The sequence below is a fragment of the Arachis duranensis genome, chromosome 8 (assembly GCF_000817695.3).
Source record: "Arachis duranensis cultivar V14167 chromosome 8, aradu.V14167.gnm2.J7QH, whole genome shotgun sequence".
NCBI classification, from domain to species: Eukaryota; Viridiplantae; Streptophyta; class Magnoliopsida; order Fabales; family Fabaceae; genus Arachis; species Arachis duranensis.
Window position 1 is genome coordinate 40,415,303 of NC_029779.3, and position 27,856 is coordinate 40,443,158.

Below are 27,856 nucleotides of genomic sequence, written 5' to 3' on the forward strand. Positions count from 1 at the left end.
AAGGGGAAAAAAGAACTTGCCAAAACCGATTAATAAACATATGATAGTGTTTGGGTTAAGAACGTACCAAATACTATCTTCAATTATAAGCTTACAACCATTCCTGAATTCCCACTAATCTTAGGTTTTGTAGTTGTTTAGTTGATGCAACCCTTATAATTTTTCGCACATTACACTTTTCTTCTTACATTCAATAGTAAACCCAATTTCCTCAGCTTTGGGAATCTTCCATTAACAATGAGACATTGTCCTTCCTCCAACACTCACAATTTGTACTTTAGAAATTTGGAAAACAATCTTCTGCTGACGCATCTGGTAGAAAAGTCTCACTCCTTATCCAATATGAAGACACAGAAAGATGCCTCAGTTGCTTGAGCTTCCATATCCCAATAGGAAGGTAAGTCTCTTGAGTAAAATCTTTAACAGAGTTTCAAGATTCAAAAGGTAAATATTGAATCAGGATCGCGATCTACATCAGATGTATTAATATGTAATCTCAAGTACTTTAAATGAATGAACATATTCAAATCATGGTGTATTGAAAAAAATAACCACTTATTTCCAAAATCTAGAATAGCCGAGTTAGATCCACAGCCGAATCAATTAATTTGTATCCATACAAGAAGCAGAATAAAGAATGAGTGCAGGAACTATCATATTGCTTTGCAAATGACACCAATCAATGTGTCGAAGGGATAACCTATGAGATTTGATATTAAACCTGACTGTTTCTTCCATTGAGTATTCCCGCTGTAATCTCGGTACTCAAGTAAATTATCAAGATTGCTGGAATTGTATTGTGTTCATATGCACAAATGGAATATGTACTTCAACTATAATTTCAGCAATCATTTATATCCAATGCAAACGAGTTACTTAAAATACAGACTGGACTACACGTTAACACAACCTAGCCATCACCGTTTTTATCAGCGGATCATCTTTACAAATATACAAAAATCCAATTATACAAGACAAAATGGATGAAAGAAAAACAAAATTAAATGCAGCTGCACGTATGTGTTACCGGTGCAGAGGATGAGTCCTCCCCATTCCCAAAAAATTACAGCGCTAAGGCTGAGCATTTTCCTAGGACACCAATATTGGCGGTTGCACAAGAAATTAGATGGCCGCAACTGTATGCAAACTTGAATAATTCAACTAAGGTACCATACGCATTCAATCATCGATTTCTTGAACCCATGCTAAACCTGCAAATGTTGAAGGAAAAATTAGGATGGTATCTCTTTATCAAATCTGACAAAAATGAATTAGATTGAAACAAAATCATCTAGTAAATGGTAAATTGGTCCATAAAATTTGTGAGACAAGCTGGTCTCAATTTTTCATTGAACCAAGGGGCTCTCCTGCCCATTTGTCATTTTCAAGTTGTTTGACTTGTGTTTAATGGGGAGTGTTAAGTTCCACAGGATGCAACAAAGCCATGTTTGTGATAGAAGTTAACAGTCCACATCAACCAGGGTCAAACGGCATGAAGATCAAAAGTGGTATAAGAATTAATGTAATGCACATTGGGAGAGAGAGAGAGAGAGACCTTGAAGCACAGTTTCAACTGCTGCATTAGGAACAAGAAGTCCAACAATACGCTGGTTATCCCCAGTAGTTTCAATGCGTACAACACGTAGCCTCCTATGGCTTAGACGAGCCTGTATAGATTCTAACTTAGCATTTTCCACAAAAAATACATGATTGTAATTAAAGTAAAAAGTAATACATAGTGGCCCAAATCCCATTATCATTGTGAGACGAACCACAGCCCTTACGAAAACGGAATTGTGTCATGAAATGATGAAATAAACTCTTAATGAAACCAGAAGCGACTAATAAATTACTTATTATTATCACGAGTAAATAGTCAAATTAGTCCCTGAAAGATCACTCGTTCTCTAAATTGGTCCCCGGAAGATTCTTTTAATCAAATTCGTTCTTTAAAGATTTTAAATTAGTCATGTTAGTCCTTCCGTCACTTTCTTTGTTGATAGTGTCAAAATTTGCTAATGTGGCACGTTAAGTGACACCCAACAAACACCTAGGAGTTTTAATTGACTATTAACATGATTAGTTTATGAAATTAGATCAAATCAATCCCAAATTGAGAGATTCCAATGCCTCAAGTTCTCCCCTCAATTAGGTTTTGATTTGATCTAATTTCATAAACTTATTATGTTAATAGTCAATTAAGACTCCTAAGTGTGTTGGAGTGTCACTTAACGTGATATATTAGCAAATTTTGGCACCATCAACAAAGAAAGTGACCGAAGAACTAACATGACTAATTTAAATTTTTTAAAGGACGAATTTGATTAAAAAAATCTTTCGAGAACCAATTTGAAGAACGAGTGATCCTTCGGGGCCTAATTTGACCATTTACTCTTATCACTAAGCCATTATTGTAGCTGTACAAACGGAAGTACGGAACCATTTGGAAACCGAACTCAAACAAGAAAGTGAATCACTGTCTGAATTGATAATATTTGCATGAAAAAGACCTTTTTATCCACACTAAGATATTTTATGCCAGTGACATACCTGCTTAGACAGGGCCTTTTCAACGGTTCCCCAAACAGGAAGAATGAGGCCGCCCAAGACATTTACTTCCTGCAATCTTCTGCCTACTGTGCAGAAAGTACCTATCTTACAATTGGGACCATGCATGCACTGCCAACAGAAAGAAAAACAGGGTACCAAAAACGTCAACAATATATAATTTCTCGTCCAATAGTTAAAACCATCATTAGGTTCTAGTATCCATGAATTCTCGGTTCACAACATACACATGGGATAGGTTATAGATGGTGTAGAAACTCAACATCAAAGCAACAAGATATTAAAATTAATCAATCCATTTCTAGATATTCGTTCAGTTCAGTGTGCGACAACTGGACTGACAGATTCATAACAATTCATAAATTACTTTTGAAGTATTGAAGGTTTTTCATAATAATCCATGCAAAAGTTGGAGGGCACAGCTTTTAAGTATACGACCAATTTGCAACACAATAAAGGTTTGGATTCATTTAAAATAACTTGCACAAAATAGGCAACCTGATGCAAGTATTAGTGAGTGATTCCATGGAATGAACAAGTGACCGTGAGGTGACACGAGAACTTGTATGCTGGGTAGGTAGCAGAAAAATGTAATTTGTTTTGGAAAAAAGAAGCTGATTTCTCCTAATATTAATATGATGATGCTACATGACCAAGTCATTTTAATAACCAAGTTCAACCAAGTTGGTCCAATAGCTTATTGGCACAATAAAAACCAATTGAAGAAGGAGATGCATAAGAAGAAGAAAAAAGACTTAGTTGAACTTGATTACAAAAATAACTTGTTCACCTAGCATTTCTCATATTCAAATATCAACTGAAATTTTAATTCTTAGTTCTTATCAAGCAAACTAAAGATATTATTACTGTCTTCAAGGCACATGGTCACGTCGTTCAAGTAATTCTAAAATTCAGTAGACCAGGCATTATATACCTCAAGTGTGGCTGGTTTAATAGTCAATTTGTACAATAAAGCCTACCCACATCAGCTAGGCCTACAGAACTAGAAGTAGCATTAACTACCTTCTGCAAGCTAGGATGACAGCTGTACTAGCTGTAACAAACTTAGCAGTGAAAGGTCCAAACTACCCTTAGGGTAGTTTCCCCTACAAGTCACTCAATTGAGGACTTGACATGCACCGTACTCAGTTAAAAGAAATTTCACCTCTCCTCTCTCTTTCTCTCTGTTCAGATCTCTACTACGGTATCCAGAGCTTAGAATTACTAGCGCAATGGAGATTCCAATCAATACCACACTGCAGATGGAATATCCGCCCCCTCATTCATTTGAATTGAGGAAACCGCCTCCATCTCTGTCACTCAAACTTAATGACAAGCAGTCTCATACTTGCCACGATAAAGAGCAATCAACTATACAGCCTTACTGATCGAGGCACATCTTCTCATCCCAATCAATTCAACTTTAAAATTTATATAAAAATTGGCTAAAACAGTAAATAGTAGACAGAACTATATATTTTGCTAAAAGATCTTCCGATACATTTCACTAAAGATTGCCACCCTGCTTGAACATTGCAATGTAGCAGTTGATTTCTGTGCCAAACCCCTTTCAATATTTCATTAACACCAGTTCCCTTGGAAAAAATAAAATCAAGAGTAATAATTCAGGGAAGCAATATACCTGCTTAGATGAAACTTCATATTCATCTTCCCAACCAGTCTGAGCCTTCTCTATCGATGAAATTTTTCTATATTTATTTTTTAGTTCTGACAGAGACATCTCTCTGTATAAGCATAGAAAATTGTGATTAAAAAACACAACTAAATGCAAAGGCTGGTCAAGGCTGACAAATAGCACTACATACCGAATTGATTCTCCAACAGCAGGGCGAACTATTTTGTACATACCCGAAGCAGAACTGAGAAGAATAAACAAAACAAGAAAATAACATAAGTGATCAACAACAAAACTTTAACTCACTAGTAAATAGAAGTGATCAAGTAGACATTTGTATATTAATTACATGGCATCGTACATTATGAACCTGTGTATTTCTAACACTCCACCTCAAGTATAGACATTATGAACACGTGGGCAGGTGTACAGCAGGTAGAGATACAACGCGAATGGTGCAGCCCAACAGCATAGATTACTCTCCTATATATATGTTTTGTCTCCTTCATTGTCGAGTACAAAAGAGTAATATATTCATTGCCTCATTTGTTAATTTACTCTATTATTTCCCTGATTAATCATGGATCTCAACAGTGACAATAAGCAAAAGAACCAACTTTTCTTCAAGAATATTGAAGAGGAACAGGATGGGACGCTACAAATGGACAGTGTTATGGCATGCTGCAGGTTTGATGTCAACATAATGCTATTTTTTCTTATGTGAGTCTAACGGAAATAGTGAACTATACCTTTCAAATGCGAGAATGAAATGACGTTTTCCCAGCCACTCCCTCTTGGACTCGTAAAACCCATCATTAGATGAACCAAGCCCATCCTTCTGCTTTTCATTCAACATGGTGCTTGCTGACTGGTCAGTTAAAATTGTGAATAATAGGTCATTGTCTTAAGCTTGAAATACAGCATACTGTTAATTTAGTAATGTGCATAAGACCAATCACCTCCCACGTGATTCCCCGATCCAAGATGAATGTAAATAGAACAGTTGAAGCCCCAGTCATCTGATCAACATGTACTGTCTGCATGAACAAGAAAATGTCTCCAGCTAGTATTAGCTAGATAAAATTAACACAAAATAAGTTGCCACCACATGTTCAAAAAGAAAAAGCAATACAATACCTTTGGTGTCCCTTGTAGTTCAATGACGTTAGCTTTCAAGTCAACAATGCCTGTGTCAAGGTTACCTTCAATGCGAGCATTCTGAACGAGAAGATCCAAGATACTAACGAATAACTCAAATAACCTATTATTACAGCTGTGATTAGCATATTGAATAAAATACTAAAAGGCATTAAAAAGCTTTCGATTAATAAAAGACAGACTTATTCTGAATCTCAGGAGGTAGTCCCAGAAGCCGATTGAGAAATCGTCCAACATCATGCATATCTGAATCGATAATGCGACCAGACAACCTTCCAAGCTCTTTACCATTAGCTACAAAATAGGCATGTGTTTAATCATGTGAATATTAGATAAAATATGAATATTTACAACAATCATACCACAAATCTAACTCTCAGATGATGGCCATAAAAGAGTTACCAATAGTTGTGTCCCTAACTATTCCAACAGATACGAGAGCAGCTTTTGCATGATTAATAAAATCTTGAATAGTTTCTGGTCTGTCAGATGAACATCCTTGAGGTACTACAGGCAAAGAATCCTAAAGAAACCATTTTCATCAAGAGATAGATTTAAGTCAATGCATGCGAACTAAACATTACAATATAGATATTTGCATTGTCAAAGAAAATTATTAGACCTGATCCATTATTCCTTTGTACATAATCATGAGTGCCCGTTTTCCATAAGCACTATCGTAATTATAAGCACTTAATGTAGGTCCAGCTCTATAGGAATTCAAGGAAAGCAGACACAACATAGCCAAAGATGTCAGCATTCAACCATGCTTAGCTCAGACAAAAGAGAAAAAGTTTTCAAGTACCACATGCCTGCGGTCCCCTTGAGTCAAAGCACCAAGTGATTCTAATCTCTTGGCAACAATTGATGCAAACCGTCGTTCTCCACCAAGATTAGTAAAGAGTAACCTGTAAAGTTTTATGAGAATGCAAATTAAGGGTAGGCCAAGAAAAGAAAATGCAACAGCTGTACTGAACATCAAAGTGGTTGTGCAAGAATAAGACCACAGACTCTAGAGTTGGAGATAGGGCCACAATCCCTAGAAAGAAAATCATTTTGCCTCTGCATATCTATCTCAATCCGTAAAATTAACAGATTTAATCATGTAATAATTGATACAAACAATAGAGATCTAGAGGGTTGCACACCCTAATGGCGTTTTATTGCTATTTCATGATACCAAGAGCTATAGAGGTATTTTCAGCCTGTCTAATGCTTGAAGCTATATGAGTAATTGGGCAGAGGTAATTTCAGCCTGTCTAATACTTGAAGCTATATGAGTAAAGAAACCAGCTCATTGAAGGCATGATTGCAGGTGTATACTGAAAGGTTGTGGCAATGGCCCCTGGGTAACTGATACCGAGAGATAAGACAGTGTTGACTTTCTTTTTGTACTGTTGCTGCTGTTTTTTCCATTTTTAGCTTAATTCCTACTTAATTTCACTGTTTCATTGGTATTATATTTTCCCTTTTATACTTATTCCCAATAACGTAGCAGAGATTTTTTCATTTGTCTAGTTACTATTGTCTCAAAGACTTATTCCCAAGATTATATGGGATGTCATGCTTGGCATTGTAGATTAACTTGGCTAAGAAACCCCTATGAGAGGGAGTAGACTTGGTTGCAGCAACTGCAGGAAATTTTAAATGATATATCTTCAAGCATAGAATAACAAGATGAGGTAACTTCATTCTAGGGAGCTGGAGGAAAATTCTCTACTAAATGTACAAGATCAAAAGGTGTAGGAAATCTCAAGTATCATGGTGGCCGACGCTAACTTAATTATCAAGGTGTGGTGCTTAGCGGTTACCCCCAAAGTCGAATTATTTGTTTGGCTATTGCTTTGTGGGAGGCCCAATACTAAAGATTGACTGCTTCGCCTGAATATACTTCTGGTACAAGTACAATTATGTATTACTAAACCAAACCCAAAAGATGCGCGAAAACAAAATGTATAATTCTTTTCAGAAAATAATTTAGTACATTATACTTTAAAAAGTAACGAGAAATCTATTTATTAAGTTATTTGTAGACCATGTTAATTTATGGGCAACCCACAAGTTTATGCCAGGCAAATACAGACCCACTAAATTAAAGGACAACTAATTCCAGGCAAATTACTATTTACCCCTCCGTGTGTGGATGGAACTCAATATACAGCTCTAGGAACAAAAACAAAAGAATGATATGTAACCAATAGGGGAAAAAAAAAGAAACATGGTACACAAATTTAGTCAATAATGCCTACTGAGGCTACTGACCGATATTCAGGTGCTGAAGCTTGATTTGAACGATGAGTTCTTCCAAACTGCTGAATTGCTCGATCAGCACTCCATGGAAGTTCCAAAGTTAAATGAACCCTTCTTTTCTGTTTTTTTAAAGTAAGAAGAGCACAGAACGAGGATCATTGAACAGAGAAAGAAACACAAAGCTGAACATTTGAAGACAAAATAATGTAGGACAGAGCAGAATTGGGAAACGATACTTTGAATTAGTTTGATATACCTGATTTGCAGCTCGTCTGTCTGCCTGCAAGGAAACACCAGCTGATCCAGCTTCTGATATAATAGCAACTAACTTTTTACCATCCATAAAGAGCTGTCTTTCATGCATGTTAACCATCTCCATAGTGACATCCTTTCTAGTGAGATGCAGAGAAAACAGTATATTATGTACAGAGAGGTACAAAAATATGTTCTTTATTACATATAATAGCACAGTTCCTCACCATCCTTTATCTTTTTTCTAATACCAAATCCACTTCATTAGTGCATAATCATCAATTCTCAACCATCCCATTTCAAAAATTTTATAAAACTGATGGACACAAAATACAACTTACGTATTGCGAGCCTGGTAAGTTACACCCTTCCCAGTAGATGCCCTCACAAGCATTCCTCTCCTTCCTGTCACTTCAGCAACCTTTTCAGGGCCTCCTAGCTGCAATTGAGTTAGATTACAGTAACAGGAAAGAATTAGTCTCAGCACTGCATCCCCCAATATGCAAAAGATTAACTTTAAACTAAATTTAGGATCTGTTTGGTTTGAGAAACCATTTTCCGCTTTTATTATGTGTTTTCCTTTTAGAATTTTATGGGAAAAAGAAAAAAGAAAACACTGAAACACGATATCCTGTTTCATGTTTCCATTTCTAGTTTTTTTTTTTTTTTCCTTCACCAAATTCTGAAAATAGAACACACTAAAAACGAAAATGAAAATAGAAAATGAAAACACAAACCAAATAAGCTCTTATCATATCTGCCCAAGCTGTAATGGTGTATCCATATCGCAAGATCAAACTACTTTCCCAATACAAATACAGTTATGCTTATTGTTGATATTATATTCAGTCAATCAGCTATATTCAGTCAATTAGGTTAGATTAGAATCAATTAGGATCAATTATGAATGATTGTGTTTATCTTTAGTAGGTAATGTAATTATGTGTAATGATTAGCTAGTGTATATAAATATACAAGCTCAGGAGTTCAGTAACCTCAAGCTTTCATATTAAATCACTGTCTTAACACCTATGATGCAAGAAAATTGAATGGGAAAATTTGAACAAGGAGAATTCTGTTTTTACTTTCCATTGCCGAAGTGGAAACCAAGAAAAGTTGAATGATGAAAGCAGAATGTAGGGCTCATATATTACTTATGAATCCAAATATGTTAATTTTGTAAGCCGAGACCAACACAAATCCTAGCGGCAAACCCAGTTCTTCACATAAAATCTCAAATCCTGTTCCTCAAATCCAAAATCGTTTGGTACTAACAGTAAATAATTGGGTGCAACACCATGTTTGCTATTAGAATTCAATAGGCCTAACTCACCCCAAAAGCAAGCTCAAAGGGTGAGGGTTGCCTCACACTATAGAGACCTTACCATTGATAGATGTGGAACTTGTAATACACCGCCTTCATGCCCAAGAATGATCATTTGGAGCGTAAACATTTGCGGATGGGTGGCCCAACAAATTTGAATCAGATAGGCTCTAACACCATATTAGTATTTGAGAAAGTGAGAGAAGAGAGAGGAGTGAGGAAGTAGAGAATCAGAGAGTGTAATGCGAATTGTTCATTCTCAAATCATCATCATTGAAGCATTGAATCTGAGCTTATATATATAGAGGAGAAGCTTGTTCAGCAAACTAGTGTAAAGGGCAGAAGAGTCTTTGCGTGCTTTAGTTAGGGAAGTCTATCCTATCTGGCACTTGTTCTAACTTCCTAACAAATTGATTAACTGCTTAATCCTATTCAAGTGTTTAATAGAGCAAGAGTAGCAAGAGATCAAACCTTATTTAGTTTCTAAAAAGATAAATAAGAAAATTAAAAAAAAATTAATTGTTAAGCATTAGTGAGATGTAGGGTGTAGTTGGTATATCAGTAGACAGCAAAGGAACAAGAATAAGAGGAATTCAATTGTTGAAAAAAAAAGGAGTGAAGGTCTCTTCAATACCATTAATTACAGGCCTTGCCTGATGCTAATCATGTTGCATTAAACAGCAAAAACAAATATTATCTCTTCTCTCTCATCCCCATTTTTCAAAGTTTTTGAATGTCTCTCCTATCTAACAGACTGAGGAGGACTAGATATGCCATTGACGAGGGAGTTTCTTATGAGTTTTATTACACTGGTACTTGTTCCCAACGGTTGTTTGGGAATCGGATGGAACCAATTGGGGAAGGCTTCTGCAGAATTCTTTGTATCTGATCCTGCCAAGGCTATCGAAAACAAACCAATACACTGCCCCTCCTCCACTGTCCCAACTTATATTTCGGGAGAAATCCATCTCAAATGTTGTCTAGTTTTGTGATGATTATTAGGATCCTAGTGATGATCAACCTACCATGGGAGGCCCTTTAAAGTTTAAACTGGACACTCCTTCAGGGATTAAAAAGGACAGTGTCTTGAGTTGAAGACAGGGAAAAGCTAAAGAACATTATTAGGGAAGCATCCACCGTTTTCCTCTTAGGCATGTTGAGATATTTGAAAACTATGCATTATAGATAAAGCTTGTTTGTTTTGCTTTTGTATCGTATCCTCTATGCTGTATTATCCTTCTCCACATCTTAGTGAAATTATTCTTTTATAAAAATAAAATAAAATTTCACATTCACACATATATTAGGAAACCAACAAGTGGCTACTATTTTGTAGTAGTGATCAATAACAGGTTAATATTTTATCATTACCAAGTAAATAATCTGAGGAATATTTTACAAAGCAATAGTGACAATAAACATGAAAACACTACCTGGTCAATAATATCATCCAAAGGATTATTTGGAAGATCTAAAGAACGAATGATCTCTAATATATTTGTCTTGCGTTCCAAGGCAGCATCATACCTGCATCATATAACATTAATCAATTCCTTACTAGTTATTGTAAACAACACTTTTTGAAATAGCAACACACACAGGGCCACACACAAAATCTAGACTCAGAATTTTTAATTAATTGACGGGTGAGATATTTGCATTATGATTTCCAGTGTATAAGGTATTTACACACTGATGCAGAAGATTGACCAGCAAGCTATTCTGAAGTTAGTTATGACAGCTGGAGGTATTTTATCTTTACCTGACTAGGTGAATTATAACCTATGCTCAGACAAACAATTAACTTTATTAGGTTACTATACTAATTTTTGCTACAGGTAAATTACCAAAATACACCCAGAATGAATAAGACGGGGAAAAGTAATAACTTAAAAATATGAAAACAAAAAACACCAAAAGATGGTATTAGTTCAACAAAAATAACAAAAAAAAAAAGGGAAACTACCATTGGTTTCTGAAAGTGGCAGCTGGCTTGTGCATTCTATCCAACCTTTTTTATAAACATTTGGATAATTATTTAGGATGTACATGCAAATAGATACTGCAAAATTCGATCATTAAACCCCTTTTATCATTTTTTTAAAATAATATCGCCAAAAAAAAAACCACATGGAGCAAAATCAACAAATTTTAGCAATGGAAAGATATCATCATATCCGATCTCTAGAGCTCTTTGGTATCTTTAGGAGCTTTTTAATCATTTTCATCATTTATAGTTATGTTTGTCAGATCCTAAATCTTTCAGATGCATTTTTTGTTGTTTACCCTTTTCGCTACTGAAGAAAATGGAACATGCAGTTTCTTTTGTAAACAGCTACCTAAAAGCAAACACTCATAACCATAAAAAGCAATACCACAAGTCAAGAAAATTGTCCATATTGTACACCTCTTTTGGAGTTCCAATATGTATGCTTGTCTTGCTTGAAGATATTCATCAGTTTTTTCCTTGCACAAATGGCACGACCACTCTTCAGGCACTATATCACCAATTGGTGGCACCAAGCAAGCTGAATGAACTAATTTACCACAGCAGGAACACCGCAATAGTTTTTTCTTTTCCTGCAGGATAAAATAAATTAATCTAGCATCACCATCATCAAAATATTTATTTTTCCCTCTATTTTAAAGAAATTATCAAATGAAAGATTACATCCTCAGTAGTGCAAATTTCGCATATCTGAAACTCATCGTCAGAATCTGTGGAATCAATAGCCGATTCACCTGGACCAACCCAAAAGAATATTAACAAAATGCAACTTAAGAATTTAACACTAATACCTTGAGAAGAAATTATATAACTCTAAAGACCATATTAAACTCGCTTTCCATTTTCAAAAAAGCCAACCAAAAAAAAAACTCCACTTCAGTTAGGTGAAATTCAACCCCCTTTAGTCAATTCCCAATATTAGGTAATCATACACCTGGTAGTCTTGTATTTTCTAAAATATAACACTAGACACCCTTCTAAGCAACACTAACATCCCTTGTAGCATGGTTTTGGGGAGGTCAACATCACTAGACAAATATAGGGAGGAAATGGTAAGTTTCACCAAACCCCAAGGGAAGCCAATGTAATTTGCCCATTTTTAAATTGCAATGTCGACAACATGTTGCAAGACATTAATGTGTCATATTGCAAAACAGAGAAAACAGTAATAATGGAGTGAGTTGATTTTATGAGTGTAGTTGATTGTATTAGTGTGTGTTGGTTAGGATTACACCAGTGCAAGCTGGAATAACGAACACCAGCTGTAATAAATAATTCTGACCCTGTGAAAGGCACTGCACCAGTCTCCATACCTTAACTACTCTCCCTCACACGTACACGCAAATACATCCTATTATCTAAGAAAAGCTGTACCAACTAAATGCAAGCAGCAGAATCTTATCTCAAGCCAGGTCCTGCATAATAGAAAACTACTTGAGTTATGGATTTCACTAAAATCTTCCATTTCTTTCAGACAACCATGGACTTCAAAATGCTAGTCCATAATCAATATCTAACATAAATACCAATAGAGGAGTGTAGTAACGAATCAACAAGTGAACATTGCATGAAGATTCTCAGTCCAACGGTAGTGGAATGAACTTAGAAAGATTGACTTTGATTTGAATACTTTAGGTACAGCAAAACATGTTGTATATCGAGAGATCTTTCACACAAACCAGTGACGTAGCAGGCTTATTGACATTAATAGAGAAAACTTGGAAGTGACAGATAGGCTTAGAACATTAGGACAGCAGTAACTACCTTCAGCCAGCTAGGATGATAGCTGTACCAGCTGTAACTAACATAAAAGTGCAAGCCCATTTTCCATTTTTTATTTGTTTGATAAAAATGAATCCACTAAGATGAGGAGAAGGATAATACAAACTGGGAATAAGGGTTCCCCTATACAAAAGCAAAACAAAGCAAAAGGTTTATCTAAAAGCATAGTGTTAGGGACTTGGGTAACATAGGGTGCGCAACATCCCACTCCCACATCAATTAGTATAAGATGCTTGATGTTATATTTAAGGTGGGTGGTTCTTCCCCCTTAATAGCTTGCTTTTAAGGTGTTTGCACTTTCCTTCGGTACTTAACAATGTTATCAAGCTTCAAGCCTGGTTGTAGATGGCATAGAAAGAATTACCTATAGGCTGGATTAGAGTAATTACTGAATACAGAAAGCTGACAGCCAAGTGGTTACCACTGGGTCAGTGTCGAATGAAGCCACCATATGGCTCTCTAGGCCCGGTGTATTGTTAGGGACTTGGGTATTATGGGGTGCCTAATGTCCAAGAAGAGTGGTTTTTTTCCCTTAATAGCTAGCTTTTAAGGTATGGTTTCTCACTTTCCTTAGGCAATAAACACACAGCCTTCTAGACTCAACCTCTTAAGAGGGAAAGTCCCATGTAAAGATGAATATATGGGTAATACTTAAAACGTTATTTTGTCAAAAATCCTGGCATTATAAATATAGGTCCATAGACCATACCATTGCTCTTTCCTAAATATTTGACTTTTTGAAAACAATAGCTTTATTTTTGTTATGCAGTGCACCTAATATAGTTAGGGAAGGTCACGGTTGTAAATGGTTCCAATAAGAGCATTATAAGAGATCAAACTTTAGCACAACAGAAACAAGGATAAGTAGAGAAGATGTAAAATTCTGTTTTGCAAGACTTACTTTCAGATTCTTCATCACTTTCAACATCGCTTGGAGGTTGCCATTTGGCAACTTTTCGGACCCTTCCTTTTACTGAAACACCAGGTGTTGCCGAGTGCCTCTTCCTTTGGAGCTCCTTTACCCCATCCTCCCCTATAAGACAAACAAAAAGAAGAGTTGATAATACCAATTATATAATAATGAAAAGCATCTAGCAAAACAAGACTCAAACCTGGAAGAAGTTCAGGTTTTTCTGGTAATGGGTAATTTTCTTCCACAAATTTAAGCAGTAATTCTCGAGGTCCCGAAACAAAATCATCAAGTTCAGAACCCTATACAAAACATTAATTAGAAAGTACCAGAAAACTAAACTACACTTTAAGGAATAACAATAGCATTTGAAAACATACGTATCTTGTCACAGCTTCCTCTGTTCTTGCCTCTCCTGTACTCTGAAGACCAATGACCACACACTTATCCTCACTTAAAGCTTGTTTTGCAAGTCTAACAGTAGCAGGAACTTTTGCAGACATACACATATGTCTAAAGAAACGCTACAACAGACAAGTAACATTAACAGAAAAGCAACAATTACATATATTTAGTGCAAAAAGAAGTCAGAAAGAAAAGAAATTGTATCAGCAACAACTTAAATCTAATACCTGGTGACTTGCCCAGTACAATCTCCAAAGCTGACTAGAATTAGGTTTATCTTTATCATTCAGGAAGGCACTGGCCGTTAGTAACTCTACACGCAATTCTGCCCAAAATTCTGCTGCCTTTTTATACATATCCTAAAATGTATGATATGGAGAATTACATGAGATGAAAATATTGAATTCATGGGTAAATGTGTAAACTTGCAGATACTTTAGATGACTATTATAAATTAATATGATATTAAAAGAACATTGAACAAAGTGATGGGAAATTCTGAGTTCTTTTTTTTCCCTTTTTGATAAAAAAATAAATTCACTAAGATGAGAAGCATAATAAAAATTGGGCATAAAGGTTCTGCTATACAAAAGCAAAAGAAAACAGAAGATTTGTCTATAAAGCATAGCTTTCCAGTCTCTCAACATGTCTGAGAAATAATACAGTGGAAATCTATATTTTTCAAGATACCAGCCCTTGCCAAAAAAAAAATTTCCTCTGTAGCTTTTTCAGAGAGAGATTTTTAATATGAAGGGGAAGAAAAACCTCTAAGAAAGAGCATAAGCCATCTGCTAAAAATAACAAGACTGTACTTTCAGTGTAGTGTACAACACAGGAATTTGTTAATATAAATATATAAGACTGATATAAATGATATATATTTAATAAAGCATTCTATTAATACATAAAGTTATACTAAATCTCACAAGTATATATGTAAAACATGGTGAAATATCAAATAGAGATTTTCTTGGCGTTGAATTTGTAACATATATGTTAATATTTATGTATATGAACGTATATGCCATGTCCTTGTCAGACAATTATAAAACTGGTGTTTCACTTAATTCAGAGTCTCGTGTTAAGTGTAAATGCCATGATCTATGCTTCAGCTAACCAACATTTCACAAAATAATCCCAAACAGTATTACTTTTGAAGGGCAAATACAGATCCGGTAACAAGACTAAGGATATAAACAAATTCATGCCCCATACCATCATTTCATCTTCAAGTGGTGCTTCGATAACCTCAAACTCAGCACCCTTGTAGCTAAGTGTTCGACATAAATACATCCCCCTAAAACAGAAAAAGTGAAACCAACAGATAAAATATTGAAAAACATATGCTTATAAAGCTGAGGATTGGCATGCACTAGAAATTTTTTAACCTTGCTTTCATGTCCATGGCAACTAGTTCTAGAGCTCCAACACCCCCTCTGTCAAGAGCACCTGGATAATATATACTCGGTTATTTTCAATAATTTAACAGAGACAGAAACACGTTCAGAGAGAAAGAACATTTTTTCCTTTTTCATTTTGGTGAATAAGAAATTCTTTAACACTAACAACCAATATTCTGTAGAAAAATCAAATGAAAAAATGAAAATTTAGATAACTAATTTCTTAAGTACCTAAGAAGTGGGGAAAACCATACCTTAAAAGCTAACTATTAAGGGAAAGAACCACTTTCCTGAAATACAACATGAAGTATCCCATACTACTCGATGTGGGACTTTGGGCACCCCATAATACCCAAGCCCCTAACATAATTCAATATTTTTTCAATTAGATTATAATGAAGTAGGGACATTTGACTGCCTCCTTGTTCGCGGAAGTTCTTAAATTTCTAATTTCTCAATCAATAGCATCCCACACATAATACCCTCAAGAGATTTGTTGTTACTTGTTACTTACTATTAATTATAACTCCTTACAAACGTACCCATTAATTGTATATCCAATTTTATACCCTTTTTTAATTAAAAAAAATTAATAAAGATGAACAGAAGGATTATACAAATTGGGGATAAGGGCTTCCATATACAAAAGCAAAGCAAACAAAAGATTTATCTAAAAAGCAAAACTTTCAAATGTCTCAACTTCCCTCAGAGGGATAGGCTTCTAATCCTATCCCACAAAACATGCTTTTCAGAAAATTTGTAATCAAGGTGCGAGCATTATACTCGGATGAAAATAGTCCAAATAGTGGGAAAAACTACACAATCCCACAAAATTTTCCTCTTTTCTACTACCAAACCCAAAAACCTAGTCAATTTCAATTTCAATAATTTTTATCTCCATATATTCATAAATGCATTTATATGATTAGATTTATTTTTCTTGAAAAATAAACTTATAAACAAGAAAGCAAGCAGTACACAGAGAATCTTAATATTCTCACAAGAAAAAGAAAATATGGGACATATAACACTGAGCAATGTAATAAGGCATGCCATTTACTCTGCATATCTACCAAACAACCACTTCACAAATGACTGTTTGCAGAACACCACAAAGAAACTAAGAAGTTAATCCTATCCGAAATATTGTCTAGAGATGGAGAAACCAGTTTGAAAACTATAGCATTTTCTTTCTAGCAAAATCTCCAGAAAATAGCAAAGGATGAGCATTGCCACACTTTTACGGTTTTTTTATTTAAATAAATTAAAAAATATAGTTATTTCCAAATATACGCAAAAGTTATAGAAGTTGCGAATATATGCAACTGATTCCATTTCGCAATAGGGCATTGCATTGAAAAATTAAACTGCATTTCGCACCAAGGAGTTGCGAAATCAACATGTTTCATGCAACTATGAGCATTTTTGCATGAAGCGGTTGGGAAAATTGAGTTAATTTTTTTGCATTTGTTCTACTCATTTCGCATCAGGCTAGTGGGAAATATGTTGATTTTTTTTTGGGCGCACTTGTTCCACTCATTTTGCATGAGGGTAATGGGAAATGTGTTGACTTTGTTTTTTAAGCTAAAACCCCATGGGAGACATGCAAAATGTGCTTGAGTTTTGTGTGAAACTCAAATCCCACTGGGAAATTCAACATGAGTGGAACAAGAACAACTCAATTCCCCCAAGTCCCTAATGCAAAATGTTCATAGTTGCATGAAACATGTTGATTTCACATTTCCCTGCTGTGAAATGCAGTTTAATTATTCAACGCAATACCTTACTGCGAAATGGTATCAGTTGCGTATACTTGCAACTTCTACAACGTTTGTTTGTTTGAAATAATTAATTTTTTATTTATTTAAATAAAAAACCACAGTTTTGCATTGTTTGTGAATCCCAAAGCATCTGAATTTAGTAAAAAGAAACTGTTGAAAGTCCATTTGCAAACCAAGCTTTCTATAAAAATGTCAAAAAGCATGATGCAGTCATAATTGACAGCAGAATAATACAAATTATAGGAGACGCTAGCTCTGAACTACTAGATCAACAGATAAGAGACAAAATAAGGCCTGCACTTTTGTGGCATCTCCTGTGAAAGGTGAACAAAAAGATTTGGGCAACATTAATTAAGTGGAAGGACAACGATGAGTTTGAGAATACTTGGGAAAATGCTCAGCCATTACTAAGCGATTTCCAGAATTTCACCTTGCGAAAATGCACAGGTAGTGGAACAGTAGTAAAGGTACGCATCAAAGTATATAAAGGAAAGAAACATGCAGAGTTAGAGGGAAAAGGATAAGTAGCATTGATAGTAATAGAATCACATAGAATTACATGCAAGAACTGCAAATAACTTGTACAGAGGTTAGTAGGTTACCATTTCCATCAAAATATTTACATGTTCTACTTCCTTTAATTATCCTTGATTGATGAAGTAACTAACATCAACATAAGACAATACAGGCATTTACTAAAGTTTTGTTAGTAGTTTGATCTCTTATATCAGGTCTACTATAACCAAAGACCTTTTGATGACTAACTTACACCCCAACTTAGCGAGACACTTTTAAGCATTGCCAAATTTTTCAAGCCTCCTCCCTCAGCATTTGTGTAAGCAAAACACATCAAATTATTCTCAATCAATATCCACCAACAGCTTATTAATGAAAATCATAATGTAGTCGTCATGTACAAATCATGTATGACTCAGAAAGTAACAGCAGCAAGTATCTAAAACGAAAAAGGTTTCAAACTTATCAAGCAATTTTTGTGAATGAAAGAAAAGACTTCTTCAGAACAAGATCACCAGCTATAATTGTATTTCCTGTTTAAGGACAAGTTGGACACGGAATATAATAAGAGAATATATGGGTATAAACAGTATAAATGCATCAACTTCAAAATCTGGGTAAAAAGCTAAAAGAAAGAAAAAACACAACAAAAACAAAAACAGAAACAAGAATACTAACAGTTAAGTAAGGAAAAGGGAAATTTTCAATAATAGAAAAGGAGGAAGAAAAACAATACCTAGAAATTCACGGAAATCAGAGAAAGAGGTCCCATCTCCCCAAAGACCAAGTCGAACCATATAACCCATATTGCGAGGTTCTGATGCACCAGTAGCAGAGCAATAAACAACACGAGCGTCAGGTAGCCGGTCCTGTTTAATTTAAATAGCAATAGTTACAGAAACCCACTTTTATCAACCACTTCAACAGTAAATATTACCATATCCGGAAATATTATTGCAGACGGACCAAATGCGCACACATGCGCGCGCACACAGCCTTAGATTAGTCACCAATCTTATAAGTAGTTGTCAAACATGTGAGCTTCTGTAGGTCACTTTAATAATAATCCAAGTCTTCAAAAGATAGAGAACAAAGAACAAACCTGAATTTCAAGCACTGCTTCTCCGGTTCGTGTTGGCTGACTTCCAGATTCAGGGACCAAATTTTTCGCTTTGTGACACTACAATCAGCAAATCAAACCTTAGTAAGAAAAGGTAAAGAAAATCAAATTGAACTAATAAGCACTCAAATCACCAATCACCATCTTTCAAATTGAATAGACATGCGAATAACATTGGGAAATATTTCCATACCTCATCAAAAATTACAAGACCGTCAAACCCTGGTCCACACCACTGTACAAGCTGTTGGAGACGTGAACGACCTTTCTCAGAGGATGCTATGAGACTATTGTATGTCAAGAAAACAACTCCCTCCCTGACCCCAACAGACTTTGAATCAAGCTTAGAATAAGGCAGTTTGTTCAAAGCATGCACTGGATAAGGGGAAGAAAAATAAAGAAACTTAAATACATAATAATACTATATGCTCGTGGACGAGAAACATATAGGCACTTTTTCAAATTCAACTCTACATAAAAGTGAAATCTGAAATGGACTACAGAAAGGAACTTTTCCCATGAAGACAACAACTCATCAAAAACTATTCATTCTATGAATAAAAAAATGAATTATTGTAGCCAATAATGTAGGAGAATGAGCAAAGAAAACAAATAATCTATTATGAAGTCCAAGTGCGTCAATTCTGGCATGATAAGCCTGCAGCATTAGATGACAAGAAATTTCAAGTTGATGTATGGTCCAAGCAGAGGAAACAAACTGAAAGTAATGAGACCACAAATTTTGACGAGGAAGGGGAAACACCACCACCAATATTAATGATATAAAACAGCCAAGCCTTGTTACAGTAATGGAGAATGGCAACATGAATCAGAGATCAGCAGAGTGTTCTATCATAAACCACATTTAAGGTAGAATCATCCAAATAACTATTTTTTATTTTTTTTTATCAACAGTTTTTCTTCATCTCCCACTTCTTCTCACCAAGATGCTAACTTCCATCATATCTTTTCAACCCAAGGACATCAATATTCACACACCTAAAATCACCAACAATAAAATCCTACCTTGAATCTACATGAGCTATGTACATATTGTAAATGCTAAAAATCAATTTGAAAGAGAGCACATAGCAAATACGACATCCTCACAAGAAGGAAGAAAATGTCCTACGAAAATTCTCGGATCAGTGTGAAATGTCTTCTTAGCTACCTATGTTATCCGCTTGCAACAGTGTGCCTTTTCTCTGCTCACAAATTTAAGTTCATGATTTGCCTTTGGCTGATTGTTCAATGACACTGTCACATTGAGGAAGAGTAAGCCACCTTCCAAGTGCCTCAACATACCTATTCTGCATTTCACCTCTAATTTTCCCCATGGGATAAAGTGATGAATATTGGATTGAGTTTTCCTTCCAACCTCCAATTAGAATCAAACCAATGGCTATATTTGTTATTTCACTCAGGCCATTTCAAGGCTTCATTGGGTCTCCAAGTTCTCAGAAGTTCCTTATGTCGTTCTTTGGAGTCTATTGTTGCATGTATAGGAAACTTCCGCTGCTTTCAGTGTGCCTTCTCCCACCATCATTGTTAGAATTCATAGCCATCATTTCTGTTAAAAAAACTCCACTTATGGCCTTCTTCCAAATAATGCAATTGATCAACAAGTTGATAAGTTGATGGTTATTCCAACTACCTTGTGCTATATTTCACATATCCAAATCCCAAAGTTGCATTGCTAGTCTTCAATGGAGATGATTTTATATTTTCAAGGGGTTAAATTGTTACAAGCTTAAAGGTTAGCGAGTTTTAGCTTGAGGGAAGTGTTAGAAATCAGGATAGAATCATATCATATCAAATCAGAGTACCAAATATGATCTCCTATGATTTTTTTTATATATTTATCATTATTCTCCTTTTTTCTTTCCTTATTAGTATAAAGGTTTTATTATTATTATAAATAGAGGCTAGAATCCTCTTATGAAACACATCACATAAGAGTAGTATATCCTTTTCGCACTGACCAAAAGGTGAGGAAAAGACATTAAGAAAAGCACTCCAGCAGGAGGAGGAGCCAGATAAGAGGTGAGAAACAAAGAAACTTCCAAAGACGGGTAGAAGAAGAAACAAGGTGGGAAGGACTGGAAGTGCGGATGAGATGTGGAGTGAGATGTTAGAAGTTATCGGAAAAGTGGAAAAAGAAAGCTTTGGTAAAACTAGAGGAATTGGAGCAAGAGACAAGGAGTTATGGTGGCGGAATACAAGTGTACAAGAGAAGGTAATGGTAAAGAAAAAATGTTTTAAAGAGTGGTCTTTGTGCCACAACAATGAAAATTGCAAAAAATATAAAATGGCTAAAGAGACAAAAGTGGCAATAAACGAAGCAAGAACAAGAACATATGAGTGTCTTTGTCAGTCCTTGGGTACAAAGGAATGGGAAAGAGGTATATATAAAATTGCAAAAGGTTGAGAAAGAAGAACGAGAGATTTGGATCAAGCTAGTTGCATTAAAGACAAGAATTGTGAGGTTTTTGGAAAAACTAACTTACCTTTCTATGTTCAGCAGAGAAAGTCAAGAATTGGAAAAAATAAAAATAAAATAAAATAAAAAAAAGGAGGAGGAGGTGGAGGAAAGATAAAGCTGCTTACATGAGAAAATAATAGAGTTGTCAAGTGCTAAAGTCCTAGTGTTAGGAGTTTTGAAAAAGGGGATAGGGTAAAGGAAATGAAGGACTGACTAGTTTAGTAACCTTTTCATCCGTCTAAGCTTTGGGATAAGTGATTTCATGACACGGTATAGCTTTTATATGACCAAAAGGTCTGGAGTCCTTATTACCCCCAGAACAAATATATTCAACACAAGGTAAACTAAAAAGATAGAAAAAGACCTATGTATATGTATAATCAAAGATTAAGCCCAAAAAGTGGCTTTTATTGGAGAGGGTGTATTAGATACATAACCATTCAAGTATCTCTACCTATCAATTTAAAGTTTTGGGAAAAGTGGTTTCACGACGCGGTATAAGTGTTTCTATAACCAAAAGAACTAAAGTTCAATCCTTGTAACTCCCGAAACAGGAAAAAAATTAGCACAAGGCAAAAAAAAAAAGAGAAAGAAAAATACTTATGCATAATCACGCTTCAAGCCCAAAAGAAGCTATTGCACGAAAGGGCATGTTACAGATATAACCATTCATGTGCTTTCTCATATTAGCTTAAACTTCTGGGATAAGTGATTTCATGAAAAAGATAGCAAACCAAGGGATGATAGACAATAAATGGGCAATGAGAGGAAACAATATCATTATCATCCTAAGTATCTTACCAAATTTTAATTCGAGAATCATCAACCAAATAGAAGGATAAAAAAAGAACATTATGGTAACCCTCGAGACGAATTTCAAAAGACATGTATATTATCCTACTTGCAATATCATTGCCCCAACCATTCGGGTGCAAACCATACATAAAAAGATCAAGAAGAGTTTACACACAGCTTCAGTTAACGAAATATAAGGGACCTCTATCCACACACCTAAACACTAATAAATACACCACATAATTAACAAATATGTCAATACAACAAAATTAAAATCAGCAAAGAATTTACCATCAATGCACGTTGCTTCCACATCATCTAAGTCTCTTCTTGCATCAAACTTCAAGTCTGAACCAACAGAAATCCACCTGTGTAAGATCATTGGAAACATAGCAACATAATCAAAACAAAACCTCCAGTTTATAGCCAAAAACCTAATTGAAATCACAAATGATTTTTCTTTTTCTTTTTCTTTTTTTTTTTTTTGGTCTGACAAGGGACTCGAAACCGAGTCATTGGGGAGGGGGGAATCTAACCACTCTAAGGGGTACCAACTGGGATACTCCCATGTTGGCACAAAAGAGATACTAAACATGTGCATTTCAAACATACAAATTGGATCTACATTGTTAATGGGTGTTTATCACAATTATTAATAAAGCACACGCATGATTGCATTTGGGGACTGTGACCTAAATTTGTAAAACTTTTTTCCTTCCATGGTGCTAGAAGCCTAGAACTTGGTTAAAATCACAAACAAGCAATAAAAAAGGTGATTGTAAGAACAAATAAAAGTACATCTGGTGCATTAACTATTATTTATCACATTTTTTCAATAAACAAAAGCGTGATTTCATTTGGAGACTATGACCTAAACTTACAATGCTTTCCTCCTTCCATGGTGCCAATTCTCCCAAATTAGCCCTGCAATAGTTCGACCTTTACCTATACCAGCTCCATCTCCGATAAAAAATCCTGCCCTAGCACCATTAGGTAGGTGTTGAAGATGTCTCTGTCAAAAGGAAACCCACAGGCCAGATCAATACAACAGAAAGGTAAAACATAGATATATACATATTATCAATTATGAATTACGTTATAGAAGAAACCTGGCAAGCATAGATCAATGTCTCAATTTGCAAGCATGACAAAGCCTTTGAACTTTCCAAACTATCTTTTATTTGAGGATCATAAGTTGGCTCAGGTGGCTGCACTGCAGACAAGGAAGATGTCTCCACGACAGGATCTGGGTGCAGAGGCCCAATGGATACTTTTGGAGGTCGCTGCACACAGAGATATATCAACAAAAAAAAAGGTTCCTCTTTCAGCCAAACAAAACTTCTAAAATATAACGCTCTGAAAAGAAACAATTAGCAACTCACATAATCTGTAAATGTTTCTCCAAGCAACCCTCCTTCATCCTCGTCCCGCTCCACCTCAACAGCTAGCTGATTTAATTTAATGCACAACAGAAAAAACAAGAAGAATAAATATAAGAAAGCTAAAATATTCAAAACAATTTATTTCAAAATAAAAAAAGACCTCAAAACTTTTGAACAAATGATTTCAATAGATAAATGGAGAAGAGCAAGGAAAAGATACTAGAACTACTTGCGGCAATCTCATGCTTCTAGAAGAAATACAGTATTTTCTTGGCCGAGTCAATGAAAAGTGGGAAGGTGTAAAACCGAGAAATTTCAACAGAGTTTTGGCTAAAACCAAGAGTTTTACAATTTACAATGTTGCATATGCTGTTACAACAAGCAAGTAAAATGCATTTTTTCATTCCAAATTTTCCTCCAGCCAACTCTATACCAACTCAACCAAGTTTATTGCATGTCATAATGCAAGAGGTAAGCATTTTGAAGTGAGAGTCCAATTTTGGAGTGGCCCCTTGTTTATCTAGGGCCAAGGAGTTCCGTTGACTGCAATCCTAGATCTACTCTCATTTGGGATCTTGTTGATAAGAAGATTCCTAAGCATTTTGGGATTTGGAACAGGACCATTTTTCTCTAATGGACCATATCACTCTCATTCAGTCATGACTGTCCGCCATTCTTCCTCCTTATTATCCTTGTTCCATATTCCGGCGGCAGTGGCCAACACATTGAAAAGATTGCAAAGGACTTTCTTCAATGTTGTGCTTTGGATTCAAACAGGGATCATTTGGTGCACTAGAGAGTTTGTTCCCACCCTAAAATGGAAGGAGGCTTGGGTATTGGCAATATTGTGTCTAAAATCATTACTTTGGTAGAAAATAGCTACAGCACTTTCCTTTAGAGTCTCACTCTCCATGGCACCAAGTTATCAGAAGTAAGTATGGTTTGGACAGGAATGGTTGGGGGATGCTAATGCTGCTGCCTAGGCTGCTCATTCTAACCCCTAGAAATTCATTTCTCAAGGTTATACTACTTCGTACTTTCACACCCTTTCTTTCTTTTAAGGTAGGTGATGGGTCACACTTTAACTTTTGGGAAGATCACTAGATAGGAGATAGCTATTCTAAACTAGACTTTGCTCATCTTTATCATCTATTTTCCTTGCATAATTCCACTATTCAGTCCTTTTACACTACACAGGGTTCTTCCTTCTCTGACTTCCATTTCTTTCATAACCTAAATGATACCTGTGAACTTTAGATAATCTTAGGTTCCTCAATAATTTTACTACTTTCTAATCCTAACAAAAGGATATAGCCTCTTGACTCCTCTAGTAAATTTAGTTGTAAATCCTTTTCTCCAATTTGGAACTCTGTCTTCAAATACAATGTCTTCCCATATTCATAAAACCTAATAGGAAATCCAAAGCTCCCTCTAATTACAAATCGTTTGAACGGCCAGTTATTCTTAATAAAATTAATGAAAATGACATGTCAAAAGTTCGAAGGCCTCATAAGGCTATCTCTCCTGTTGTGTGTGTTATGTGTGGCAATTTCAGGAACAAATTCACATCTATTTTTACAGTGTCCTGTGGCTGTGTTTTTATGGAACAATTTATTTGGTAACATGTTGGGTGTGCCCCAGAACTTTAGATTGCCCCCTATTAATTAGGCTTGTTGGGTTTGGAAGCAAGAAAGAGGCAATATCTTTGTGGCAGTATGCAATACACACCAGTGTTTGGAGTATTTGGTTGGAACATAATGCTACACATTCAATGAAAAATTTTCTAACAAACATGTAGAGAGATTGGAAACTTTGCCTTACAGATAAATCTTGGTTTGTTTTGCTTTTGTATAGAGGAATTCTTACCATCTAACCTGTATTATCCTCCTGCTCATCTTAATGAAATTCTTCTTTTATCAAAAAAGAAAAAATGCTCTGATCGAAGACGTTGGTGGGAAGACGAAGGGCAAGGAAGGACAGTTAGTATTTCTATTCTATCTTGAGATGAGTTTAAAATGTTTATTAAAACAAATATGGGATGACTGATTACTTACATGATAATCTGTCATTTCATTACATATATTTCCATTCTAAAATATCTTTGAACGAAGGGAATGTTCAATCAGAATATAAATGAACTTCCTCCACTTTCACAACAAACCTTTCATAAATTTGTAGTAGAACAAAATACCAAAAGGTCAAAATCCTTTTTGTTTATCATTGACAATAGCTGCAGATGTAGTGTCACTTAAGCAAAAGACTTAAAGACCATTACACAATTTCACTTACTTTAGGAAACTGACACCCAGTTCCACGTTTACACTTTACAATATATGAAGCTTCCTGACATGTTCTTATCGGGCAAGATTAGAAATTGGTTTCTACTCGGTGTAAAGTTAGAGGGATTTCCCTCTACAATATATTGAGAGGTTGGAAAGCATTGCTTTAATAATGTTTTTATTTCTGTAGGCTTCTTGCTTTGTAAGGAGAACCTATTGTTCTATATCTATTAGTATTCTTCGTTCAAATGAAATCACTCGCTTTAAGCTTTCAAACCTAAGTTTAAGGCCATTATAAGGTCTGAATAAAAGGAAAGAATAGCTCTACTCAATCACCAGAGATCTAAGTATTCAACTGTGCTATATAGGACATTTGACATTGAATTCCTTTCAGAGCAAAATGATCACACGATGAAGCTAAAGTCCAGTTCCTCATTATTGGGACTTCTTCTTATTCATAAAATATTTCTTCATAAGCTCACACTTATATTGTTTTTATATCTTTTTCAACCAATATAACCACCAAATATCACGATATCAAATATTTCAGAGATGACAAAATGGACCACAGGAGAACCATTTCGTCAATCGTTCTAATCTTTAGGAGGGACTTTTGTTCTTTTGGGTTCATTTTGTCAAGTACCATAATCTTCGAGTATCGTAGTTTTGGTGGTTTACTCGTTTTTCATCACTTCACATTCCAAAAAAATTACTGGGAAAGCACAATTAGACTCGTAAAGAGCAATTAGAATCAAGGTAACCGAGCCGAACCTCGTTGACTTCTTCTGGAGGAACCGACGGCAGCACAGAAGGGTAGAACTGCTTGACCTTGGAAATATCGACGGCCAGGTCAATCCCACATTGCGGGCAAGCGAAGCGTGTGAGGCCGTGAGGAACGTTGAGGATGGCCTTGCAGGAAGCGCAGGGAAGCTGGATCTTGGTGGGATCAATGCCATGAGCGGGAACGTGCGAAGGCTGCGATTGCGAAGACAGAAGAGGAAGAGGAGGAGGCGGAGGCAGTGGCGCATGCAAAGGGGGCGGCGGTGGCGTTGTTCGCGCCGCCTGGTGGGACCTAGGCATGAGCTCCGGAGGAAGCATCTGCGGCATTCTGCAGCTAGGGCAAGCGAACTCGGTCAGGTCAGGGGCCACGGTCAGGATCATGCGGCAGCCGGCGCAGCGCACGCGGACACTCTCGGAGGTCTGTGAGGGCGGGTGAGCCGGTGGTGGCGGTATCGGCGGTGGCGCCGAGAGCGGCTGGTGAGTGACCGATGGCTGCTGAGTCATTTGTTTTGGTGAGGAATAATAGGATGGGTTAAGAATAGAGAAAAAGAGAGAGATATTGGGTTGTTTGCTGTGCTTCCTGGCGGAAGATTCTCTGAGTTTTGGGTTGATTGGCGATTGTGGATGTGTGAGAAAATGAGGCCAATGTTGGGACTTCGTATTGTGCTTGACGGGGGTTTAGGCATAGCCGCATAGCCGCATAGGTATTGAAACCACCCCAGCAATCCACCGGTCAAGATATCGGATTACTAGATCGGTGATTTAGCCGGTAATGTTACTGGTTAAATACTTAAAAAAAAAAAAAAAAAAACTTTTTTTTTGTTGACTATTAAATCCTAAAATTAATTAATCAAACATGTACAAATAAAACAGAATTTAATTTAGCTTATGTTAAACAAATGACAACGACAAAATAAACAACAAAAGGAAAAATTATTCTGAAGGACCGTTAGGGAGATTCAATTATTAAAAAGGATCTTTAATACTAAAATTAGTAAGAAGGACCAAATCTTTTATAATATTTAAGA

At 35.8% G+C, this 27,856-nt stretch overlaps 1 protein-coding gene across 1 annotated transcript; it reads right to left on the bottom strand.

Moving 5' to 3' along the window:
• Positions 1 to 683: 683 nt before the first annotated feature.
• LOC107462744 (protein FORGETTER 1) lies at positions 684 to 27,589 on the bottom strand. Its single transcript, XM_016081373.3, has 32 exons — positions 26,820 to 27,589; positions 23,770 to 23,835; positions 23,497 to 23,670; positions 23,269 to 23,399; positions 22,679 to 22,755; positions 19,304 to 19,485; positions 19,093 to 19,170; positions 18,727 to 18,859; positions 15,682 to 15,742; positions 15,509 to 15,590; positions 14,521 to 14,652; positions 14,269 to 14,412; positions 14,091 to 14,190; positions 13,880 to 14,011; positions 11,860 to 11,930; positions 11,596 to 11,768; positions 10,622 to 10,715; positions 8,206 to 8,303; positions 7,869 to 8,004; positions 7,625 to 7,731; positions 6,175 to 6,270; positions 5,985 to 6,072; positions 5,765 to 5,885; positions 5,545 to 5,656; positions 5,342 to 5,465; positions 5,164 to 5,241; positions 4,954 to 5,072; positions 4,395 to 4,448; positions 4,211 to 4,313; positions 2,551 to 2,679; positions 1,556 to 1,667; positions 684 to 1,211 (listed from the first exon to the last, which is right to left on the bottom strand). The coding sequence occupies exons 1-32, from the start codon at positions 27,330 to 27,332 to the stop codon at positions 1,180 to 1,182; spliced, it is 3,852 nt and encodes a 1,283-aa protein (XP_015936859.1). The 5' UTR covers positions 27,333 to 27,589; the 3' UTR covers positions 684 to 1,179.
• Positions 27,590 to 27,856: the final 267 nt, after the last annotated feature.